The 22,582-nt window shown below is 47.1% G+C and overlaps 1 protein-coding gene across 5 annotated transcripts in view; it reads left to right on the top strand.

Annotated features, from left to right (window-relative positions):
• The window catches only part of sardh (sarcosine dehydrogenase), a 135,077-nt gene that overhangs the window by 110,769 nt on the left and 1,726 nt on the right, over positions 1-22,582 (top strand). For 4 of the 5 annotated variants that reach the window (XM_059638237.1, XM_059638236.1, XM_059638235.1 and 1 more), the window contains 6 exons: positions 452-565; positions 1,654-1,801; positions 3,626-3,719; positions 11,200-11,362; positions 14,435-14,603; positions 16,395-16,530. In XM_059638237.1, coding sequence (XP_059494220.1) covers positions 452-565; positions 1,654-1,801; positions 3,626-3,719; positions 11,200-11,362; positions 14,435-14,603; positions 16,395-16,530 — 824 coding nt within the window. The remainder of the gene's footprint in view (positions 1-451; positions 566-1,653; positions 1,802-3,625; positions 3,720-11,199; positions 11,363-14,434; positions 14,604-16,394; positions 16,531-22,582) is intronic. The other variant, XM_059638239.1, reaches the window with a different exon arrangement.

Below are 22,582 nucleotides of genomic sequence, written 5' to 3' on the forward strand. Positions count from 1 at the left end.
ACTGTGTCTGTCCTGGCTGTTCTGATGCTAAGTCAAAGTAGTGATGTAAGTGTACTCTTTCTTTGAGTCTGATGTCTGAAAGCAGACCGTTGTGTATCTCAGATGGAACGTAACTAACCACAAAGTAAAATATAAACGAAAACAGAAGTTGCTGGAAAAGCTCAGCAGGTCTGGCAGCATCTGTGAAGGGAAAAACGCAGTAAACGTTTCAGGTGCAGCACCCCTTCCCCAGAAATCAGGATTCTAACCAGACCCGAAACGTTAACTCTGTTTCTCCTCCACAAATGCTGCCAGACCTGCTGAGCTTTTCCAGCAACTTTGTTTCTGTTCCTGATTTACAGCATCCACATTTCTTTTGGTCTCTTTTAAGTAATATATATATATATTTGTATTTACTATTCATCAAGACTGAGGGTAGATGATAGAGAATTAAAAATGCTGTTGTTTTCAGGTAAAACCATGTACACCTGTATGCTGAACAGTCGGGGTGGGACAGAGAGTGACCTGACAGTGAGTCCAATCGAGAGTGCTCCCCAGGGAACAGCACTCACACCTGCCTTCGAGGGTAATTTCTGCATCGAGCACCTACCACACTGTCCCCATCAAACACTGCCAGCACAGGGACAGCACGGGGTTAGATACAGGGTAAAGCTCGCTCTACACTGTCCCCATCAAACACTGCCAGCACAGGGACAGCATGGGGTTAGATACAGGGTAAAGCTCGCTCTACACTGTCCCCATCAAACACTGCCAGCACAGGGACAGCACGGGTTAGATACAGGGTAAAGCTCGCTCTACACTGTCCCCATCAAACACTGCCAGGACAGGGACAGCACGGGGTTAGATACAGGGTAAAGCTCTCTCTACACTGTCTCCATCAAACACTGCCAGGACAGGGACAGCACGGGGTTAGATACAGGGTAAAGCTCTCTCTACACTGTCCCCATCAAACACTGCCAGGACAGGGACAGCACGGGGTTAGATACAGGGTAAAGCTTCCTCTACACTGTCTCCATCAAACACTGCCAGGACAGGGACAGCACGGGGTTAGATACAGGGTAAAGCTTCCTCTACACTGTCTCCATCAAACACTGCCAGGACAGGGACAGCACGGGGTTAGATACAGGGTAAAGCTCGCTCTACACTGTCCCCATCAAACACTGCCAGGACAGAGATAGGGCACTGTCATTAAGCTCCCTCTGTAATGACCATCTTTCAAAAGTTTTTGTAAATTTCTGGGTAATTTCCTTTGTGCTGTAATAGTGAGAATGTGATTTTGGTTTAGACAGTGATTAAAAAATGATATTTTCTGATTTGAGCACTAATGTTTTAATAGAATTAAAGTCTCTCTCTGTGCAGCTGCTTTGTTTGTGCTGCAGTAACTCAATTGAACAGCCTCAGCCTGAGGGCTCTGTCTGTTTCCCTTTTCCAGTTCAGTTTTTATCTTTTTGAAAGCAGCAAACAACAATAATTTAATTGCAGTGACATCCAACAGAAGTGTATTTAATCGGAGTGGGTTGTGTAACTCGATTAAAGGCTCGTGTGATCGAAGGCCTTGTCTCTGTGCTGGCCTCTCCTTCATGCTGTCTGTATGTGTTCACTGTGCCTGTGTTCCCAGCGCGGCCCCTGACCTTGTGTTGTGCTCTGGTGCAGGTGATGGCTATTACCTCGCAATTGGAGGTGGAGTGGCCCAACACAACTGGTCCCACATCAATTCTGTGCTTCAGGACCAGAGACTGAACTGTCAACTTCTTGATTGCTCAGAGGAGCTGGGAATGATCAGCGTACAGGGACCACAGAGGTGTGGAAATCTGTGGTTCACAATACTCACTGATCGGAGGAGGCTGGTGACAAACAGCTAGGGCAGTGGGGCAGTGCGGGTGCAACAGCGATTTTGGGGTCTGAGGCTTGGGTAGAGTTAGAGGTAAATTATTGAGAATTTACAGGCATTCACCAGGTTGTGAATGGGTTCTGTTTTTGAGTCTCTTCGCAAATCGATTTATATGTAAATTGGAGCACAATTCAGGACAACATACAATAGTGGTTCATAAATGCGAGGAACTGTTTATATGAAGCACTCTGTGTGGGATCACATTCGTAAGTCAGACATTTGTAAATCAATGACCCCCCTCTGTTGGCTGAGTGATAGGCTCAGGGTCAGATTCATGGGCTGGTCCTTGAATTAATAGCAGGTGACTGGTATCTTCCAGGGACTGATGCTAAAGACTCGTGGAATTGTGACCTTTCTGGCTATAGGACTGTCATATAAAGGGACAGTCCTCCTTCGCTGATAGCAAACCCAGTTAGACTACGCCAGAGCCTCTGTGAGCTTCTCAAGTTTACTGGTCCTGGAGGGAGATTGGCTTGGATTTACCAGGATGGCATTTGGACTCCAAAGATTAAATTACAAGGAGAGATGAAACAAATTCTGGTTGAATCTTTGGAATTTAGATAGTTGAGGAAGATTTAATCAAAACTTTCACAATTTTCAGGGGAACAAAAGGTATAATAAAAAGACTGGAATTTATGTAGTGCCTTTTACAATGACTGGAAATCTCAGAGGTTGGTGAACCTTTAAAATTCTGTACCACAGAATGCTGCTGAAACTGAGTCTTTGAGTGTGTTTAAGGTAGAAATTGATAGATTTCTGATGTGGAGTAGCATGAAGTGTTACAGCGAATAAAAGCATCGAAGTATTTGATCAACTGTGATCATATTGAAAATGGGAAGGCTCAATGTGCTGAAAAATCTGCCCCCTTCCAACCAACATTCTCCAATATATTATTCGAGCAACCGGTGCCCAAGTCCTGATCTTTATGATACCACACTGGTCACAGCCTGTCTGTGCAAGGATGATGCATTTATTCCTGATGTTTATTAGTCAATCCATGCCAGTATGTTACCCCCTGCACCTTGTGCTTTCCTTTCATTAACCTACTGCATGTGGGTGCTCTTATCAGAATATACAATATCCATCCGGTTCCTCTTTATCAACTTTGTTCATTATATCTTCAAAAATTGCGTTTGCAAATTCAGCCATTATAATTATTATCCATGTATCCCTTTATGGGAAATGGAAAAATTAAGAGGAACTGTTTCCGAGACAGTAGGAACTGCTGATGCTGGGGTCTGAGATAATAAGGTGTGGAGCTGGATGAACACAGCAGGCCAAACAGCATCAGAGGAGCAGGAAAACTGACGTTTCGGGTCAGGATGTTAATTTGGGCAGTGCAGTGCTAAGAGCGATGGTGTAAAAATTGGAGTCAGACCATGTAGAAGTGAAATTAGGAAGCACTTCTACACAAAAGATGTAGGCGTTCAGAAGTCTCTCCAGTAGATGAGTTGGCCATCTGAAATCTGAGATTGGCAGTTAAAAGTATTGAGGAATGGGTTTAAGGTAATGGATGAGGCATGATCTTGATGGATGGTAGAGCAGTCTTTGGGGATTGCACAGTTTAGGTTGGGGATGGTGTTCAGGCTTGTATCTTGTGGAGAAATATTGGGAAGGTGTGGCAGGGGCTGCAGAGTGGAGTGGTTGGCCAGGAAAGTGGCCTTGGGTTGTGGGAGGGGTGCCTGGAAGTTTGGACATTCAGATTGCTCTGACCGTTACTCTCTCACTCCACAGTCGCTCGGTGCTGCAGGAAATTCTTGACACTGATCTTAGCAATGAGGCTTTCCCCTTCTCGACACACCAGGTTGTAAAGGCAGCTGGACACACAGTGAGTCATTTCTCCTATTCTGCCCACCAGTGGTCAACATTCACTTGTATGTCCAATCTGGCTCAGTGTCTTTTATTTACAGCTTTTAAAAATGGTAAACTTGTGAAACAATCTCATCAAATTGTTTTGTGAACCACATTAAAACCATAAGATATCGGAGCAGAATTAGGCCATTCAGCCCATTAAATCTGCATCATCATTCAATCATGGCTGATATGCTTCTCAACCTCATTCCCCTGCCTTCTCCCCATAACCTTTGGTCCCTTTACCAATCAAGAGCCTATCTATCTCTATCTCTGGCTTAAATACACTCAATGACTTGGCCTCCATTGCTCTTTGCAGCAATGACTCCCACAGATTCACCACCCTCTGGCTGCAGAAATTCCTCCTCATTTCAGCTCTCAAGGGTCATCCCTTCACTCTGAGGTTGAGCCCTCAGGTCCTGATATCTCTTACTGGTGGAAACATCTTCTCTACACCTACCCTATCCAGGCCTCACAGTATGTTGTATTTTTAGTTAGATCCCTCTCTAACCTTCTAAACTCCATGGAGTACAGGCCCAGAGTCCTCAAGTACTCTTCTTACAGCAAACCCTTCTTCCCCAGGATTATTCTTGTAAACTCCTCTGCATCCCCTCCAAGACCAGCACATCCTTCCTTAACTGCCCAAAACTGCTCACAATATTCCAAATGCAGTCTGACACAGAACAGTACATCTCTGCTCTCGTAGTCTAGCTGTCTTGAAACAAATGCTAACATTGCATGTGCTTTCCCAACTGCCAAACTAAAGACTTTTGCATATGAAGTGATAAAAAATTTAACCAGTTTGATAACTTTTGGTAACCGATTGTTGCCTCAAACAGAACTACTTGCGTGGCAAACAGATTGAGCAGCAAGCAGTGGAGCTAAATGACCCCACACTAATGGACCAGATCTAGGCTCTGCGTCCAGTAATGAACGGTGCTGGTGGATAATTAAACTACTCACTAGAGGAGCAGACTCTACAAATATCCCCATCCTCCATGATGGGGGAGCTTAGCACATTGGTGGAAAAGATAAGGTTGAAGCATTCACAGCAATCTTCAGCCAGAAGTGCTGAATGAATGATTCATCTCAGCCTTCTCCAGTGATCCACAGACCGTTAGAAAATAGATGACAGGTTAGACAGAGGATCTTGATCGGCGCAGGCTTGGAGGGCCGAAGGGCCTGTTCCTGTGCTGTAGGTTTCTTTGTTTCTTTGTATTACAGACTCTAGTCTTCAGCCAATTCGATTCACTCCAAGTGACATCAAGAGATGGTTGGAGACACTGGATACTGCAAAGGTTATGGGCCCTGATAACACTCCAGAGGACTTGTGCTCTGGAACTTGCCACTTCCCTAGCCAAACCCTTCTTGTATAGTTACAACATATAGCCAACAATGTGGAAAATTGCCCAGGTATGTCCTGTACACTAAATAGCAAGACAATGGCAACCTGGTCAGGTACCATCCCTGTCAGTCTCTTCCCGACCATCAGTAAAGTGATGGAAGGTATCAGTAACAGAGCTATCAAGCAGCACCTGCTCAGCAATAACCTGCTCAGTGACGCCCAGTTTGGGTTCCGCCAGGGCCACTCAGCTCCTGACCTCATTACAGCCTCGGTTCAAACATGGTCAAAAGGGCTGAATTCCAGAGGGTGAGATGAGAGTGACAGCCCTTGATATCAAGGCTGCATTCGACAGAGTGTGGCATCAAGGAACCTGAGCAGTAGAACTGGGGTAAACTCTCCTGACACATAGGAAGATGGTTCTGGTTGTTGGATGTCAGTCACCTCAGCTCCAGGACATCTCTGCAGGAGTTCCTCAGGGTAGTGCCCTAGACCCAACCATCTTCTGGTACTTCTTCAATTACCTTCCCTTCATCATATGGTGAGAAGTGGGAATGTTTGCCAATGACTGCATTATGTTCAACCTTATTTGTGACTCCTCAGATACTGAAAGAAAACGAGATCTGGGTAATATCCAGGCTTGGGCTGACAAGTGGCTAGTAACATTCATGCCACACAAGTGCCAGTCTATAACCATCTCCAATAGGAGAGAATCTAACTACCAGCCCTTGATACTCAATGGTGTTACCATCACTGAATCCCCAGCTATCCACATCCTAGGGGTTGCCATTGACTAGAAACTGAAATAGACTAGCCACATGCATACGGTGGTTACAAGAGCAGGTCAGTGGCCAGGAATACTGCAGCCAGTAACTCACCTCCTGACTCCTCAAAGCCTGTCCTCCATCTACAAGGCACAAGTCAGGAGTGTGCTGGAATATTCTCCACTTGCCTGGATGTGAGAAGCTCCAACAACACTCAAGAAGCTTGACACCATCCAGGACAAAGCAGCCACTTGATCGGCATCACATCCACAAACATCCACTCCCTCCACCACCGACACTCAGTAGCAGCAGTGTGTACTATCTACAAGATGCACTGCAGAAATTCACCAAAAATTCTCAGACAGAACCTTCCAAGCCCACGACCACTTCCATCTAGAAGGACAAGGGCAGCAGATACATGGGAACACCACCCCCTGCAAGTTCCCATCCAAGCCACTCACCATCCTGACTCGGAAATATATCGGCATTCCTTCACTGTCGTTGGGTCAAAATCCTAGAATTCCCTCCCTCAGGGCTTTGTGGGTCATCCCACAGCAGGTGGACTGCAGCGGTTCAAAAGATTAGATTCCTCATGTCCTCATGTCTGGAATCCAGAGTTCTGTTTGCCATTCCTGATGGCATTGAGGTTTTTGAATAAATGAGCAGATTATCTTATGAGGAAAGGCTAGTCATGCTGAGTCTGTATCCTCTGGAGTGTAGAAGAGATGGAGGTGACTTAATTAAAATAAAGGAGGTTCTGAAGGGATTTGATTCAGTGGATAGCAAAAGGATGTTTCCTCTTGTGGGAGACTCTAGAATGAGTGGGGGGTAGTTTAAAAATAAGACAGAGATGGGGGAAAAAAAATTCTCTCTGTGTGTCAAGAATTTTTGGAATTCCCTTCCTCAAAGGCAATGGATGCAGAATCTTTAGATTTTGTTTTAGGCAGAAATATATAGTCTTTCATCCCCTTGGTAAATCAAGAATCTATTGGGGGATGTGCAGGAATATAGAGTTGAGGTTAAAATCAGATCAACCACAATTTTATCAAATGGCAGAGAAGGTGAGAGGGCTGAAGTGGTTTGTTGTTCTTCCTTGTTTGTACGTTTGTTCTTATGAGTGTTGTTGGTGCTTCACGCAGTGGGGAGTAGCTCCTTGTGCTTTGTGAACAGGCTTTGGGGAGTCAGGAGGTGAGTTACTTGCTGCAGGATTCCCAGCCTCTAACCTGCTCTTCTGGCCACTGTGTTTACAAGACAAGGCTAGATTTCAGATTCCCTACAGTGTGGAAACAGGCCCTTCGTCCCAACAAGTCCACACCGCCCCTTGGAGCATCCCACCCAGACCCATCATCCTACAACCCACCTAACCTACAACCCCCCTGAGCACTACGGGCAATTTAGCATGGCCAATCCACCTACGCTGCACATCTTTGGACTGTGGGAGGAAGCCCACGCAGACACGGGGAGAATGTGCAAACTCCACACAGGCAGTTGCCCAAGGCTGGAATCGAACCCTGGTCCCTGGCGCTGTGAGGCTGCAGTGTTAACCACTGAGCCACCGTGCCGCCCCAAAGGCTAATTGAGTTTCTGGTCAATGATGACACTCAGGATGTTGATAGTGGAGGATTTAGTGATAGGTAACATCATTGAATGTCAAAAGGCAGTGGTTAGATTCTCACTTTTTGGAGATAGTTACTGCCTGGCTTCTGTTTGTCCAAATGTTACTTGTCACTTGTCAGTACCTTGTTGTGCTGATGTTGCCTGTCCTCATTGTGTACCTTTTGGGTAAGTTTGTTGCCTTGGGACCTTTGCCTGGTTCCCTGTCCATTACATCCTCTCTTTCCTGAACCTGTGCTTTCCCTTATATGTTTATGATGTTCTGGATGAAACTGTCCAGAAATTCTTCCAATTCCTTTCTGAGTCAGAGTTTCTGTAAGTTACATTCAGGCTCAGTGACTCAGAGCTGGAGAATTTCAAAGTGGAGATGTGTTTACTTTGAATATCTTTACCATCAGCTCCTACAGTCCAAGTACACAGCCCACTCTGACAGCTTAGATTGGTCTTATTTACTTAATTTAAGTCTTTATTCAATGAATATGTGCACTTGCCATCAGGTATTTTAAGTAGGTAAGCTATAAATTTCATTCCATACTTAGCTGTGCTTAGATTAAATAACCATGCTAGTGTAGATTTTAAAAAAAGATTAGATTTATAGATTTAGTGTAGATTTAAAAATAAGCAACCAATTTCTTACCTGCCTACCTACTTAAAGTTTGTAACTTCAGAACACAACTCTCCATATTCTCTGTCCAGGAGCAATCCTTGTTCTGTGCTAAAAGGTCAAACGACATCCCCTTCTCTCACCCGCTGAATTTCCCTGAATTGAGTAAATGCTGAAGAATTGAATGTAATTCTGACAGAATCAACAAGGCTACTGTCAGGTTTGTTGAGTCAATTTTAGGAAGGTCAATGTATTCACTGTTCTGTTCATTCTGAAATCACAGGAGATTGTCTCTGTCTCTGGCCACTGCTGTCTCACTGTCTCACTGCTTGTTGCCCTGTATCACTTCCTGTTGCCCTGTATCATTCCTGTTGCCCTGTATCACTTCCTGTTGCCCTGTCTCACTGTCTCACTGTCTGTTGCCCTGTATCACTGTCTCACTGCCTGTTCCCTGTATCACTGTCTCACTGCCTGTTCCCTGTATTACTGTCTCACTGTCAGTTGCCCTGTATCACTGTCTCACTGTCACTTGCCCTGTATCACTGTCTCACTGCCTGTTCCCTGTATCACTGTCTCACTGTCACTTGCCCTGTGTCACTGTCTCACTGCCTGTTCCCTGTATCACTGTCTCACTGTCAGTTTCCCTGTATCACTGTCTCGTTATCCCACAGTTATTTGGGTACGATTGAAGAGACCTTGTGTTCAGCTGACTGAGTTCGGAGATCACAGTGTCAGTGCTAGTGTTCACATGATCTGTTGCTTTTATGCATGTTTGTGAGAGTCACTATTTGGGAAGGATAGTGTTATTACAAGTCTCAGTATTGATCATTGTCACCGTATTTCACACTGAGTAGCAGTTACTGTGGAAGGTTTACCAGGTGATGTTTTATGGACTTGACCATTGCTTTAACTTGGGAAAGTTATTGCAAATGGAATAAGTTAGCAGCTGAAGTTACGGGATAGAACATAGAACATAGAACAGTACAGCACAGAACAGGCCCTTCAGCCCACGATGTTGTGCCAACCATTGATCCTCATGTATGTACCCGGGATATGTTTAGATTTTGTAGATTGTGTTAGTAAGTCATTTGTCTGAGTCAGAAATATTTCTGTGTGTTCAGTGAGTTCATCCCAGCGCAGAATCCAGTTGTTCCCCAGCTTTCTCTGGATTGTGAGGGCAGTGGAATGAACTGCTGGCCTATCCAGAGGGAGGAGGAGGAGGAGGAGAGGCCAACGGAGGGCACTCTCCAACAGTACAGTGGTTGAGAAAGATTTGGAGCTGTCCATCGCTGCACAGAACCACCACTGGCTGTCAGCGATGATCAGGACTACAGTCTGAGCTGGTAATTGCTTCTGTGTGTCTTGTCATTCAGGGCCATGGCATCACTCCCCTCAGGGGTGGAACTATCAAAAGATATCAATATATTTAATATAGTATGAAGCCAGTCAGCCCATTGGTCTGTTAATAAAAGCAGAAATTGTTGGAGAAGCTCAGTGGGTCTGGCAGTGTCTGTGTGTTTGTTGGGGAGTGTAGAGAGAGCATTGTTCTGTATCTAACCCCATGCTGTCCCTGTTTTGGGAGTGTTTGATGGGGAATGTAGAGATGCCGTTATTCTGTATCTAACCCTGTGCTGTCCCTGTCCTGGGATTATTTGATGGGAACAGCGTAGAGGGAGCTTTACTCTGTATCTAACCCCTAATAGATCTGGCAGCGTCTGTGGGGGGAGAAACTGTTAGCGTTTTGAGTCCAACGACTCTTCATCAGAATGGATAGGTCTGTGAATCTTATCAGCTTGGAGCTAAGTGCAAATATCCCTCCCAATATCATTACAAATGTACTTTAACAGTTTCTCTGGCCGCGTTGAACACCATGACTGTTTGAGGAGTGGTCTTCTGACTATTCCACTTAGCTTCTGTTCAAACTCCGAATGCAATGCTCCCATATTGCTGAGAAAATGTTGAACACAGTTTCTCCTCTATGTCCATCAAATCCTTTAACTGTTCACTCAAGCTTACCGCAAAAATTCAGCAAAGATCCTCAGAAAGCACCTTCCAAACCCACAACCATTTCCATCTAGAAGGACAAGGGCAGCGGATATATTAGAACACCATCCCCGGCTGGCTCCCCTCTGAGCCACTTGCCATCCTGAATTGGAAATATATCGCTGTTCCTTCACTGTTGCTGGGTCAAAAACTTGAAATTCCCTCCCTGATGCATTGTGGGTCATCCCACAGCATGTGGACTGTGCTGGTTCAAAAAGGCAGCTCACCGCCACCTTCTCAAAGGCAACTAGGGATGGGCGAGAAATGCTGGGCCAGCCAGCGACACCCACATCCCACACAATGAATGAAGAAAGAAGATGCACGCTGCTCCTGTGAACACACCTCAGAATCTTCAGCTGCTTCGCTCCACCTAAGACCATAAGACCATAAGACATAGGAGTGAAAGTAAGGCCATTCGGCCCATCGAGTCCACTCCACCATTTAATCATGGCTGATGGGCATTTCAACTCCACTTCCCTGCACTCTCCCCGTAGCCCTGGATTCCTTGTGAGATCAAGAATTTATTGATCTCTGCCTTGAAGACATTTAACGTCCCAGCCTCTCAGTCATGTCAAGAAGTGAGGTCAATCTTGGGAGCAGAGATTAAGAAGAGAACTTCTTGCTAATATATATTTTGCTAATGATACAGATAAAGAAAATGAAGAGGAACAGGCAAAGGAAACATGTAGATAACAAGCAGGGTTTTTCTATGTATGATAACAAGATGTAGAGCTGGGTGAACACAGCACGCCAAGCAGCATCATAGGAGCAGGAAAGCTGACGTTTCGGGCCTAGACCCTTCTTCAGTTGTGAATCACACTGGATGACCAGTAGAGTCAGGCCAAAAATAACTTGCAAAGTGAGCAGAACTAATTGGAATGCTTGCTGAAAGAGCCAGATAGGTACAGTAGCCAAGAGTACTTCCCCAGTGTTGTATCAATCTAGGATCCTGTAACTCTGTTCCCTTACTTTGACTTGGTATGACAGGCCGGCACAACATCGAGGGCCGAAGGGCCTGTACTGTGCTGTAATGTTCTATGTTCTGTGACTTGCTGTGAATTCTCATTGATCTCACTTTCTGGTTTTCAAGGTTCGAGCTATGAGGCTTTCATTTGTTGGTGAGCTAGGCTGGGAGCTGCATGTACCAAGGGAATCCTGTGTAGCTGTTCATCGCGCTGTGATGCAATCTGGGGAAAAGTTTGGAATCGCCAATGCTGGTTACAGAGCCATTGATTCACTGAGTATTGAGAAAGGTAAAAGCTGCCAGAGAACTCAACACTGCAATGCACTGTGAACCCCACTCTCATCAAAGGCACTATCAGACTCTCAGGAATGGGTGTGAGAGCGCTCTCCAACAAGAACCTGTTCCTGCACAGGATTTGATCTGAACAGAAATTACAGTTCATACTGAATCCTGATTCCGATTCAGTAGTTAACAAAGTGTGGAGCACAAAAGCTGACGTTTTGGGCCTAGACCCTCCATCAGAGAGGGCCGAAATGTCAGCTTTTGTGCTCCTGAGATGCTGCTTGGCCTGCTGCGTTCATCCAGCTTCACACTTTGTTATCTCAGATTCTCCAGCATCTGCAGTTCCCATTATCTCCGATTCAGTAGTTGTTATTTTTTTCATTTTATAATGTTTCAACTGTTTCTGCTGGTGGGATGTACTCTGAGGGAGGAAGATTTTTCACCATAAACACTGGCTACACGTGATGAAAACAGACACTGAAATGTTTTTGACAATAGTGAAACAGCCAATTATAGATCACCAGGAATTCACCTTAAGATCATTCTCAGACTGAGGGAACGCCATAATGTCAGAGGGTCAGTGCCGAGGGAGCACTGCACTGTCGGACGGTCAGTGCTGAGGGAGCGGGCACTGTCGGAGGGTCAGTGCTGAGGGAGCGCCGCACTGTCAGAGGGTCAGTGCTGAGGGAGCGCCGCACTGTCAGAGGGTCAGTGCTGAGGGAGCGCCGCACTGTCAGAGGGTCAGTGCTGAGGGAGTGTCGCACTGTCGGAGGGTCAGTGCCGAGGGAGCGCTGCACTGTTGGTGGGTCAGTGCTGAGGGAGCGGGCACTGTCGGAGGGTCAGTGCTGAGGGAGCGCTGCACTGTCGGAGGGTCAGTGCCGAGGGAGCGCTGCACTGTTGGTGGGTCAGTGCTGAGGGAGCGGGCACTGTCGGAGGGTCAGTGCTGAGGGAGCACCGCACTGTCGGAGGGTCAGTGCTGAGGGAGAGCCACACTGTCAGAGGGTCAGTGCTGAGGGAGTGCAGCACTGTCGGAGGGTCAGTGCCGAGGGAGCGCTGCACTGTCGGAGGGTCAGTGCCGAGGGAGCACTGCACTGTCGGACGGTCAGTGCTGAGGGAGCGGGCACTGTCGGAGGGTCAGTGCTGAGGGAGCGCCGCACTGTCAGAGGGTCAGTGCTGAGGGAGTGTCGCACTGTCGGAGGGTCAGTGCCGAGGGAGCGCTGCACTGTTGGTGGGTCAGTGCTGAGGGAGCGGGCACTGTCGGAGGGTCAGTGCTGAGGGAGCGCTGCACTGTCGGAGGGTCAGTGCCGAGGGAGCGCTGCACTGTTGGTGGGTCAGTGCTGAGGGAGCGGGCACTGTCGGAGGGTCAGTGCTGAGGGAGCACCGCACTGTCGGAGGGTCAGTGCTGAGGGAGAGCCACACTGTCAGAGGGTCAGTGCTGAGGGAGTGCAGCACTGTCGGAGGGTCAGTGCCGAGGGAGCGCTGCACTGTCGGAGGGTCAGTGCCGAGGGAGCGCTGCACTGTTGGTGGGTCAGTGCTGAGGGAGCGGGCACTGTCGGAGGGTCAGTAATGAGTGAGTTCCGCACTGTCGGAGGGTCAGTAATGAGTGAGTTCCGCACTGTCGGTGGGTCAGTAATGAGTGAGTTCCACACTGTCAGAGGGTCAGTAATGAGTGAGTTCTGCACTGTCGGAGGGTCAGTGCTGAGGGAGCGCCGCACTGTCGGAGGGTCAGTGCTGAGGGAGCGGGCACTGTCGGAGGGTCAATGCTGAGGGAGCGCCGCACTGTCGGAGGGTCAGTGCTGAGGGAGCGGGCACTGTCGGAGGGTCAGTGCTGAGGGAGCGGGCACCGTCGGAGGGTCAGTGCTGAGGGAGCGCCACACTGTCGGAGGGTCAGTGCTGAGGGAGCGGGCACTGTCGGAGGGTCAGTGCTGAGGGAGCGGGCACTGTCGGAGGGTCAGTGCTGAGGGAGTGGGCACTGTCGGAGGGTCAGTGCTGGGGGAGTGGGCACTGTCGGAGGGTCAGTGCTGAGGGAGCGGGCACTGTTGGAGGGTCAGTGCTGAGGGAGTGGGCACTGTCGGAGGGTCAGTGCTGAGGGAGCGCCGCACTGTCAGAGGGTCAGTGCCGAGGGAGTGTCGCACTGTCGGAGGGTCAGTGCTGAGGGAGCGCTGCACTGTCAGAGGGTCAGTGCCGAGGGAGTGCCGCACTGTCGGAGGGTCAGTGCTGAGGGAGCGCTGCACTGTCGGAGGGTCAGTGCCGAGGGAGCGCTGCACTGTTGGTGGGTCAGTGCTGAGGGAGCGGGCACTGTCGGAGGGTCAGTGCTGAGGGAGCGCCGCACTGTCGGAGGGTCAGTGCTGAGGGAGAGCCACACTGTCAGAGGGTCAGTGCTGAGGGAGTGCAGCACTGTCGGAGGTTCAGTGCCGAGGGAGCGCTGCACTGTCGGAGGGTCAGTGCCGAGGGAGCGCTGCACTGTTGGTGGGTCAGTGCTGAGGGAGCGGGCACTGTCGGAGGGTCAGTGCTGAGGGAGCGCCACACTGTCGGAGGGTCAGTGCTGAGGGAGCAGGCACTGTCGGAGGGTCAGTGCTGAGGGAGCAGGCACTGTCGGAGGGTCAGTGCTGAGGGAGTGGGCACTGTCGGAGGGTCAGTGCTGAGGGAGTGGGCACTGTCGGAGGGTCAGTGCTGTGTGAGCGTGCACTGTCGGAGGGTCAGTGCTGAGGGAGCAGGCACTGTCGGAGGGTCAGTGCTGAGGGAGTGGGCACTGTCGGAGGGTCAGTGCTGTGGGAGCGTGCACTGTCGCAGGGTCAGTACTGAGGGAGCGGGCACTGTCGGAGGGTCAGTGCTGTGGGAGCGTGCACTGTCGCAGGGTCAGTGCTGAGGGAGTGGGCACTGTCGGAGGGTCAGTGCTGAGGGAGTGGGCACTGTCGGAGGGTCAGTAATGAGTGAGTGCTGCACTGTTGGATGGAATTAGGTTTGTCTGGAGCTTGGTCCAGGTTCAATCTGTTTTGATCGTGAGTATAAAACAACATGTTTTGATGGATGTGAAACAAATGATGGTCCATGTAGTTTGTGTGGGTTTTAATCATAGGCTACAGACATTGGCATGCTGACCTTCGATCTGATGACACACCACTTGAAGCAGGGCTGGCCTTCACTTGCAAACTAAAAACAAAGATCCCATTTCTTGGCCGGGAGATGCTGGAGAAGCAGAAAGCTGAGGGGCTGTTTAAACGACTGTTGTGTTTCACTGTTGATGAGTAAGTGACTGAACCTTTACTGTCACAGACTTGGGATCACGGGCGCTGGTTTATTTATAATTACAACAACTTCCAATTGTAACCTTTCAATGTGGGGTTGAGCCCATTTTTAAGTTAATCTCTCATTGGGTTGTTAGAGTTTAAGTACAGTGCAACAGGAGGCCATTCAGTCCATTGACTTGCTTTGTCAAGTAATCCAATTGGTCACATTCCTGTTGCTCTATCCGTGTCGTCTTGAGTTGATTTTCCTCCAGTGTCCTTGCAGTTTTGTTCATCATCATCTCCATTTACAGCCACCCCTTGTAGGTAGTGAGACCAAATTTATTAACATGTGCTGTGTAAAAATATTCCCTGTCACATCCTCCATGCATCTCATGCACAAAACCATGAATCCTAATTTTGTCAGCTCCAGAGAATATAATATAACCCTGTAACTCCTCTATAAAATTTCCTCCTAATCTCCTGTTCTCTAGGGAGAACAGTTCTAGCTTCTCCGCCCTAACCTTGTCACTGAAATTCCTCATCACTGGATCCATGTGGTAAATTTCCTCTGCCCCCCCCCCCAACCCAGATGAAATATTTTATTCATTGCCTGACCAGAGACTTATAGAAAACCCAGCTTTTGTATCCAATGCCTCTTCGTATGGAGACCAAGATCCCATAGGCTTTGCTGAATCCTGATTAAATATGTATTCCACCTTCAAAGATCAAGGCAAGTCCAGGGGAAAATTGATGAACTGAGAGATCTGGGTGTTCAGGTCCACTGTTCCCTGAAGGTGACAACGCAGGTCAATAGGGTGGTCAAAAAGGCATATGACATGCTTTCCTTCATTGGGCGGGGTATCGAGTACAAGAGTTGGCAGGTCATGTTGCAGTTGTATAAGACTTTGGTTCGGCCACATTTAGAGTACTGTGTGCAGTTCTGGTCGCCACATTACCAAAAGGATGTGGATGCTTTGGAGAGGGTGCTGAGGAGGTTCACCAGGATGTTGCCTGGTATGGAGGGTGCTCGCTATGAAGAGAGGTTGAGTAGATTAGGATTATTTTCATTAGAAAGACGGAGATTGAGGGGGGGGACCTGATTGAGGTCTACAAAATCATGAGGGGTATAGACAGGGTGGATAGCAAAAAGCTTTTTCCCAGAGTGGGGGACTCAATTACTAGGGGTCATGAGTTCATAATGAGAGGAGGAAAGTTTAAGGGAGATATGCGTGGAAAGTTCTTTACGCAGAGGGTGGTGGGCGCCTGGAATGCGTTGTCAGCGGAGGTGGTAGACGCAGGCATGTTAGCGTCTATTAAGATGTATCTGGACAGGTACATGGATGGGCAGGAAGCAAATGGACACAGACCGTTAGAAAATAGATGACAGCTTTAGATTGACGATCCCGATTGACGCAGGCTTGGAGGGCCGAAGAGCCTGTTCCTGTGCTGTAATTTTCTTTGTTCTTTGTTCTTTATAAAGTTCCTCTGTCCTTACACACTCTTTAAAAACTGTGCCCCGTGGGTAAGATTACTATACCATTTAAAATACTGAATAATCACAGTTAAGCTATAGAATGGAAGAACCACTCAGTAACCCAAGCCAAGAGCAGGAAGATCAGAAATAGAAAGCTGCCAAACTCTGCATTTCCTGATGTCTGTGAAAACTCTGGTTTCAACTTTAGGTTACATTCAGCAGACTGCAGTAAGTACAGGGTTAGATAAAACCCAAGCCACCCCCCACCCCCACAATTTGGTTTGTTGCAGGGAAAGGTGCACTGTTTTGTGTAAAAACCAATTGTTATTCCACAGGAAGGTCCCTATGTTTGGCCTGGAAGTGATTTGGAGGAATGGGAAAGTAGTCGGACACATTCGGAGGGCAGATTTTGCATTTACGCTTGACAAGACCATAGCCTATGGCTACATCAGGGATCCTGATGGTGGAGTGGTGAGTAGAAACAATGCCAACATCTGCGAGTGTTTGAGGGGTCACTGTAGAGCGACCTGTACACTGTACGTAACCCCATACTGTCCCTGTCCAGGCAGTGTTTGAGGGGTCAGTGCAGAGGGATCTATACACTGTACGTAACCCCATACTGTCCCTGTCCAGGCAGTGTTTGAGGGGTCAGTGCAGAGGGACCTGTACACTGTACGTAACCCCATACTGTCCCTGTCCAGGCAGTGTTTGAGGGGTCAGTGCAGAGGGATCTATACACTGTATATAACCCCATACTGTCCCTGTCCAGGCAGTGTGTGAGGGGTCAGTGCAGAGGGACCTGTACACTGTATATAACCCCATACTGTCCCTGTCCAGGCAGTGTGTGAGGGGTCAGTGCAGAGGGACCTGTACACTGTATATAACCCCATACTGTCCCTGTCCAGGCAGTGTGAGAGGGGTCAGTGCAGAGGGACCTGTACACTGTATATAACCCCATACTCTCCCTGTCCAGGCAGTGTGTGAGGGGTCAGTGCAGAGGGACCTGTACACTGTATATAACCCCATACTGTCCCTGTCCAGGCAGTGTGTGAGGGGTCAGTGCAGAGGGACCTGTACACTGTATATAACCCCATACTGTCCCTGTCCAGGCAGTGTGTGAGGGGTCAGTGCAGAGGGACCTGTACACTGTACATAACCCCATACTGTCCCTGTCCAGGAAGTGTGTGAGGGGTCAGTGCAGAGGGACCTGTACACTGTATATAACCCCATACTGTCCCTGTCCAGGCAGTGTGTGAGGGGTCAGTGCAGAGGGACCTGTACACTGTATATAACCCCATACTGTCCCTGTCCAGGCAGTGTTTGAGGGGTCAGTGCAGAGGGACCTGTACACTGTATATAACCCCATACTGTCCCTGTCCAGGCAGTGTTTGAGGGGTCAGTGCAGAGGGACCTGTACACTGTATATAACCCCATACTGTCCCTGTCCAGGCAGTGTTTGAGGGGTCAGTGCAGAGGGACCTGTACACTGTATATAACCCCATACTGTCCCTGTCCAGGCAGTGTGTGAGGGGTCAGTGCAGAGGGACCTGTACACTGTATATAACCCCATACTGTCCCTGTCCAGGCAGTGTGTGAGGGGTCAGTGCAGAGGGACCTGTACACTGTATATAACCCCATACTGTCCCTGTCCAGGCAGTGTTTGAGGGGTCAGTGCAGAGGGACCTGTACACTGTATATAACCCCATACTGTCCCTGTCCAGGCAGTGTGTGAGGGGTCAGTGCAGAGGGACCTATACACTGTATATAACCCCATGCTGTCCCTGTCCTGAGAGGGTTTGGTGGGAACAGTGTAGAGGGATCTTTACTCTGTAACTGATCCTCCTCTACTAGTTCCTTTCATTGTTGATCCTGTGAACTCCAGCAATTAAATAAACAGAAGATTCTGGAAAATTTCAGCAGATCTGGCAGCATCTATGGAGAGAAATCAGAGTTAACGTTTTAGCCCCGGGATCCTCCTTCATCACTCTACCAGTCAATTAGCTCTCATATCCCATCTCTGACCTTCTTCCAAGATGTCTACTCTCTTATGCACAGGGCCCACGCCATTGAACGTTGGACAGTTGCATCAATGGCATGGTCTTGACAGACATCAGGCCGTGGGTTTGCGTTATCTTCCCTGGTTTAGCTAATGCAGGTTCAGCATGTAATCAAGAAACCTAATGAAATAATGTCCCTTATCACAGGAGAAATTTAGAAGTCAGGAAGTTATGTTTAAGTTGTACAGGGAATTTGTAAAATCACATCTTGAATAGTGTGTGCAGTTACAGTTTCCTTATTTAAGGAAGATATAAGTGCATTGGAAGTGACTCACAGGAGATTTACTGGACTGACACATGGAATAAGTGGGTCATCTGATGGGGAAAGTTGGATAGACGGGCCTTGTTCTCACTGGGGTTTAGAAGAGTGAGGGGTGATTGGATTGAAATGTATCAGATCCTGAAAGGTCTTGACAAGGTTGTCAGGGGAAGGATCCTCCCTCTTGTGGGTCAGTCTAGAACCAGGAACACAGACTTAAATTAGGGGCCACCCATTTTTTACTGAAATAAGGAGAATTCTTCTGAGCGTCATGTGACTTTGTACATCTCTACTGATGAGGCAGAGTCATTAACTAATGTGGGTAGATTTTTTTTGGCAGAGAATTAAAGGTTACTGGGGGTGGATGGGAGTGTGGAATTTGGAACATGACCAGATCAGCCACCTGTGGCCCAAATGACCTATTTTTCCTATTGTGTATATTTGGATGTTCATTCACCTTCTATCACTTGCCCTTCCAAGGCCTTCACGGTGATTAATAAGAACGTAAGAGATATGAATAGCAGGAGGCCATTCAGCCCTATTGAGTTGCTCCACCCATCAATAAGGTCATGACTTGTCTGACTGTGGCCTCAACTGCAACTTTTCTGTTTTCATCCCATTATCTTTCACTTTTGAAGATCAAAGGCTTGAATATATTCAATGATTCAGCTTCTACACCTGTGTGGGCAAGTGAATTCCAAAAATGAACTGTAGAAATAATTCTTTCTCATTTCCACCTGAAATTGGAAACCTTATGTTTGTAAACTGTGACCACTAGTTCTAAATGTTTGTAAACTGTGACCCCTAGTTCTAAATGTTTGTAAAGTGTGACCCCTAGTTCTAAATGCCACCCCCCTCACCCCCCCCAGGGGGTGGGGGACAGTGGGTAGAAGCGTCCTCTCAGCATCCACCTGCAAAATTGTACATTTCAATAATATCAGTCTTGTTCTTCTAAACTCTCAGGAGTGTAGACCCAACCTCCCCAACTTTTTAACAGAAGACAAACCCCCTCCCATCTAGCGATCAGCTGAGGGATCCTTCTATGAAGCAACACCAATTCCTACTTCACTGATGAGGGCAGTACTGAGTTTCAGGGTCTTGCCAACATCCTATAGAGCTATAGCAACACTTCCCTATGTTTAAACCGTATCCCCCTTACAATAAAGGCCCCCTCCTTAGGTCTTTTCAGGATGGTAGGATATCATGGTGTGCCAGTGGGATCAGTGTTCGGACCTGAACTGTTTACAATCGATATCAGTGAGTTAGCTGCAGCAAGGTATGGTGGCCACATTTGCTGATGACACATTGATACAAAAGTAAGTTGTTAAGAGGACATGAGGAGACTGCAACATAAATTAAGCAGGTGGGGAAAGATGTAGCAGATGAAATATAATGTGGAAAATGTGTGACACTACAATTTATTAGGAAGAATTAAAAAGAGAAGCATATTATGTAAATGGTGAGATTACAGACTTCTGAGGTGTAGAGAGGTCCGAGTGTCCTACTACATGAATCATAAAAGATTATTCTGTAGATACAACAAGTAATTAAGGAAGCTAATAGAATGTCATTGTTTATTATGATGAGAATTAAATACAAACAATGAGAGATTATGCTTCAGGTACACAGAGACTGGTGAGAACATAGCTGGAGTACTATGTACAGGAAGGGTGTAGATGTGTTGGAGAGAGTTCAGAGAAGTTTTATCTGACTAGTCCCTAAAATGCTGGTCTGTTTGATGAGGTAAGGTTGGACAGGTCAGGCTTGTATCCCCGGGATGTTAGAAGGGTAAGAGGTAAAACATAAACAATGCTGATGAGACTTGACCGTGTGGACATGGAGATAATGTTTCCTCTACTGGGGTAATCTAGAACTAGGGTGTCCATGTTTAAAAATCGGGGGTCACCTATTTTAAGCAGTTCAAGAGATTTCTTTCCTTTAAGGGTTGTGAATCTCTGGAACTCTTGTCTTGAAAAATTGATGGCAACAGAGAACCTTAATATTGTGAAGAAAGAGGTAGAGTTTTGTGAAGCAAGGTAGAGATGCAGATTTTGAAGTTAGAGTCAGATCAGCCACGAATGCGTGAAAAGGAAAGCAATTCAAGAAGCTGAGTGGTCTACTCCTGCTCCTCGTGCATATGTACAACAGGGACACAGTCGCAAGGTAGGTGGCTGATCTTTCATGACAGAGATGAAAAGGTATTTCTTCATTGATTGTGGTGCGAATCTCTGGAATTTCCTACCTCTGAGTTGTTGATGATCTATCATTAGATAAATTTAAGACTGAGATAAAAAAATTTTGGGGAACTGTGGGATACGATAATCCAGTGGTAAAGTGGAGTTGAAGCAAAGATCGGCCGTGCTTGTACTCATGGAATAGTGACAGACCATATGGTCTGCCTTTCTCGAATTTGAGAGTTTTTTTTAAGATTACAACCTATGCGCCCACTACAAGGTACTCAGGTACCAGACATAAGGACACCATAGTTGCCCTTTAGCTTCCCAGGCACATTTTTGTTTGTGACAACAGTTCTTTAGATATCTCCATTCCTTTTAGCTCCTGATTTTCTGTTATTCTTGAGTTTTTTTTGTGCCTTCCACTGTGAAGACATACGCAAACTGTGTGTTCTAAGTCCTTGCCATTTCCTTGTGTTTCATTATAATTCACTATTCTCATCTGCTAAAGGAAATATTTATTTAAGAAGCTCCCCTCTTTGCATACACTTACAGAAACTCTTCCAGTTTGTTGTTTCATTTTGTTGCTCATTTATTCTCATTTTCTGATGTTTTTTATTGGACCTTCTTTGCTAATTTGTGATCTTTCCCTTTACTCTGTCCTACCGTCATATAAACATGGAAATGAACAGATGAATTAGGAGCAGGAGTGGGCCATTTGGCCCCTTGAGCATGTTCTGCCATTCGGTAAGATCATGGCTGATCTAATGATTCCACATTTTCGCCCATCCCTGACAATCTTTCACCTCCTTGCTGATCAAGGATCTATCTACCTCTGTCTTTACAGCTTTGTATGTAAGCCTTTTCTTTCAATCTGATACATTAATAACATCTTTCATTAACCACCGATGGTGCATTCTCCTCACACTGAGTCTTCCTTTATCTGTAGAATACAACCTCATTGAGAGTTATGAAATATCTCCTCAAATGTCTGCCATTGTTTAATTGCCAATTTTTTCCAGCTCCCTGTCAGCAATTCTTTTGCCATGTCACTGCTAAGACACTAGTTTCAGACCCCAGGTTTTCACCCTTAAAACAGATGTGAAATTTCTTCTCCACAGTAACTCTTGCGAGGGGACCTACTCCCACCAATGACTGTCTTCCCTTACTATTTCTTATGTGCAGCACTTGCACCGAAATCAAGTATTAGTTTCTTCGTGAAGTCACATGCCGTCCCTCCAGTTTCCCCCGTTCACTGTAGGCCATCTCTCCAAACCACTTTAAACTCTTTTCTCTATCCTAACCCCCAGAATGTGCAAAGGGTTTGCCACTAAGTTTGAGACCATTCAATCAGCTGCTTCTGCCATGCCCCTCCATTGCAGAACCCATCAGGCCAAAGGTCCTCAAATGATTCCATCTTGCCCTGGTTTCTGTCTTCTCTCCTCCATGTCCTTTTTGAGGACAGTTTTTCCATGAGGTTGACCTCCTGTTTTCTCACTGCTGACCTCCCAACCTCTCCTCCTGAATCAAAAAAACCCACCCTTGAACTCTTCACCCTTACAACCCACCATCTCTGATGTCTTCACACTCCTTCAGTAGATACTTTGTTCTCCAATCTATGCTGGTTTTTCCCAAAATTCCATGTGGAACCTCTTCACTGACATTTCTGCTCCTACACCTAAGAAAGTTTTATCAAAGTCATAGAGACACCTTTTGTGACTCAGACAGATTTTCCCTCCTTGTCCTTTCTTGACCAATCAGCAGGCTTTCACAGGGTGCCATGCCATCCTCCTTGAACCCTATGTGCAGGTTGTCCAGCTTACAGGCAGGATCTCCACCCTCGCTGGATTCCGTTCTTCGATCTATTCATTGCCTGAGAGTCACCAGCAATAACTTCTCTCCCTGCTCTTTCATCATTATTCCTGTGCTCCATGGATCGCAGTAACATAGATAATAGGAGCTTGATTTGGCCCTTCAAGCCTGCTCAGTCATTTATTTTGACCATGGTTGATCATCCAACTCTACAGCCTGTT

This window comes from Stegostoma tigrinum, chromosome 29 (assembly GCF_030684315.1).
Source record: "Stegostoma tigrinum isolate sSteTig4 chromosome 29, sSteTig4.hap1, whole genome shotgun sequence".
NCBI classification, from domain to species: Eukaryota; Metazoa; Chordata; class Chondrichthyes; order Orectolobiformes; family Stegostomatidae; genus Stegostoma; species Stegostoma tigrinum.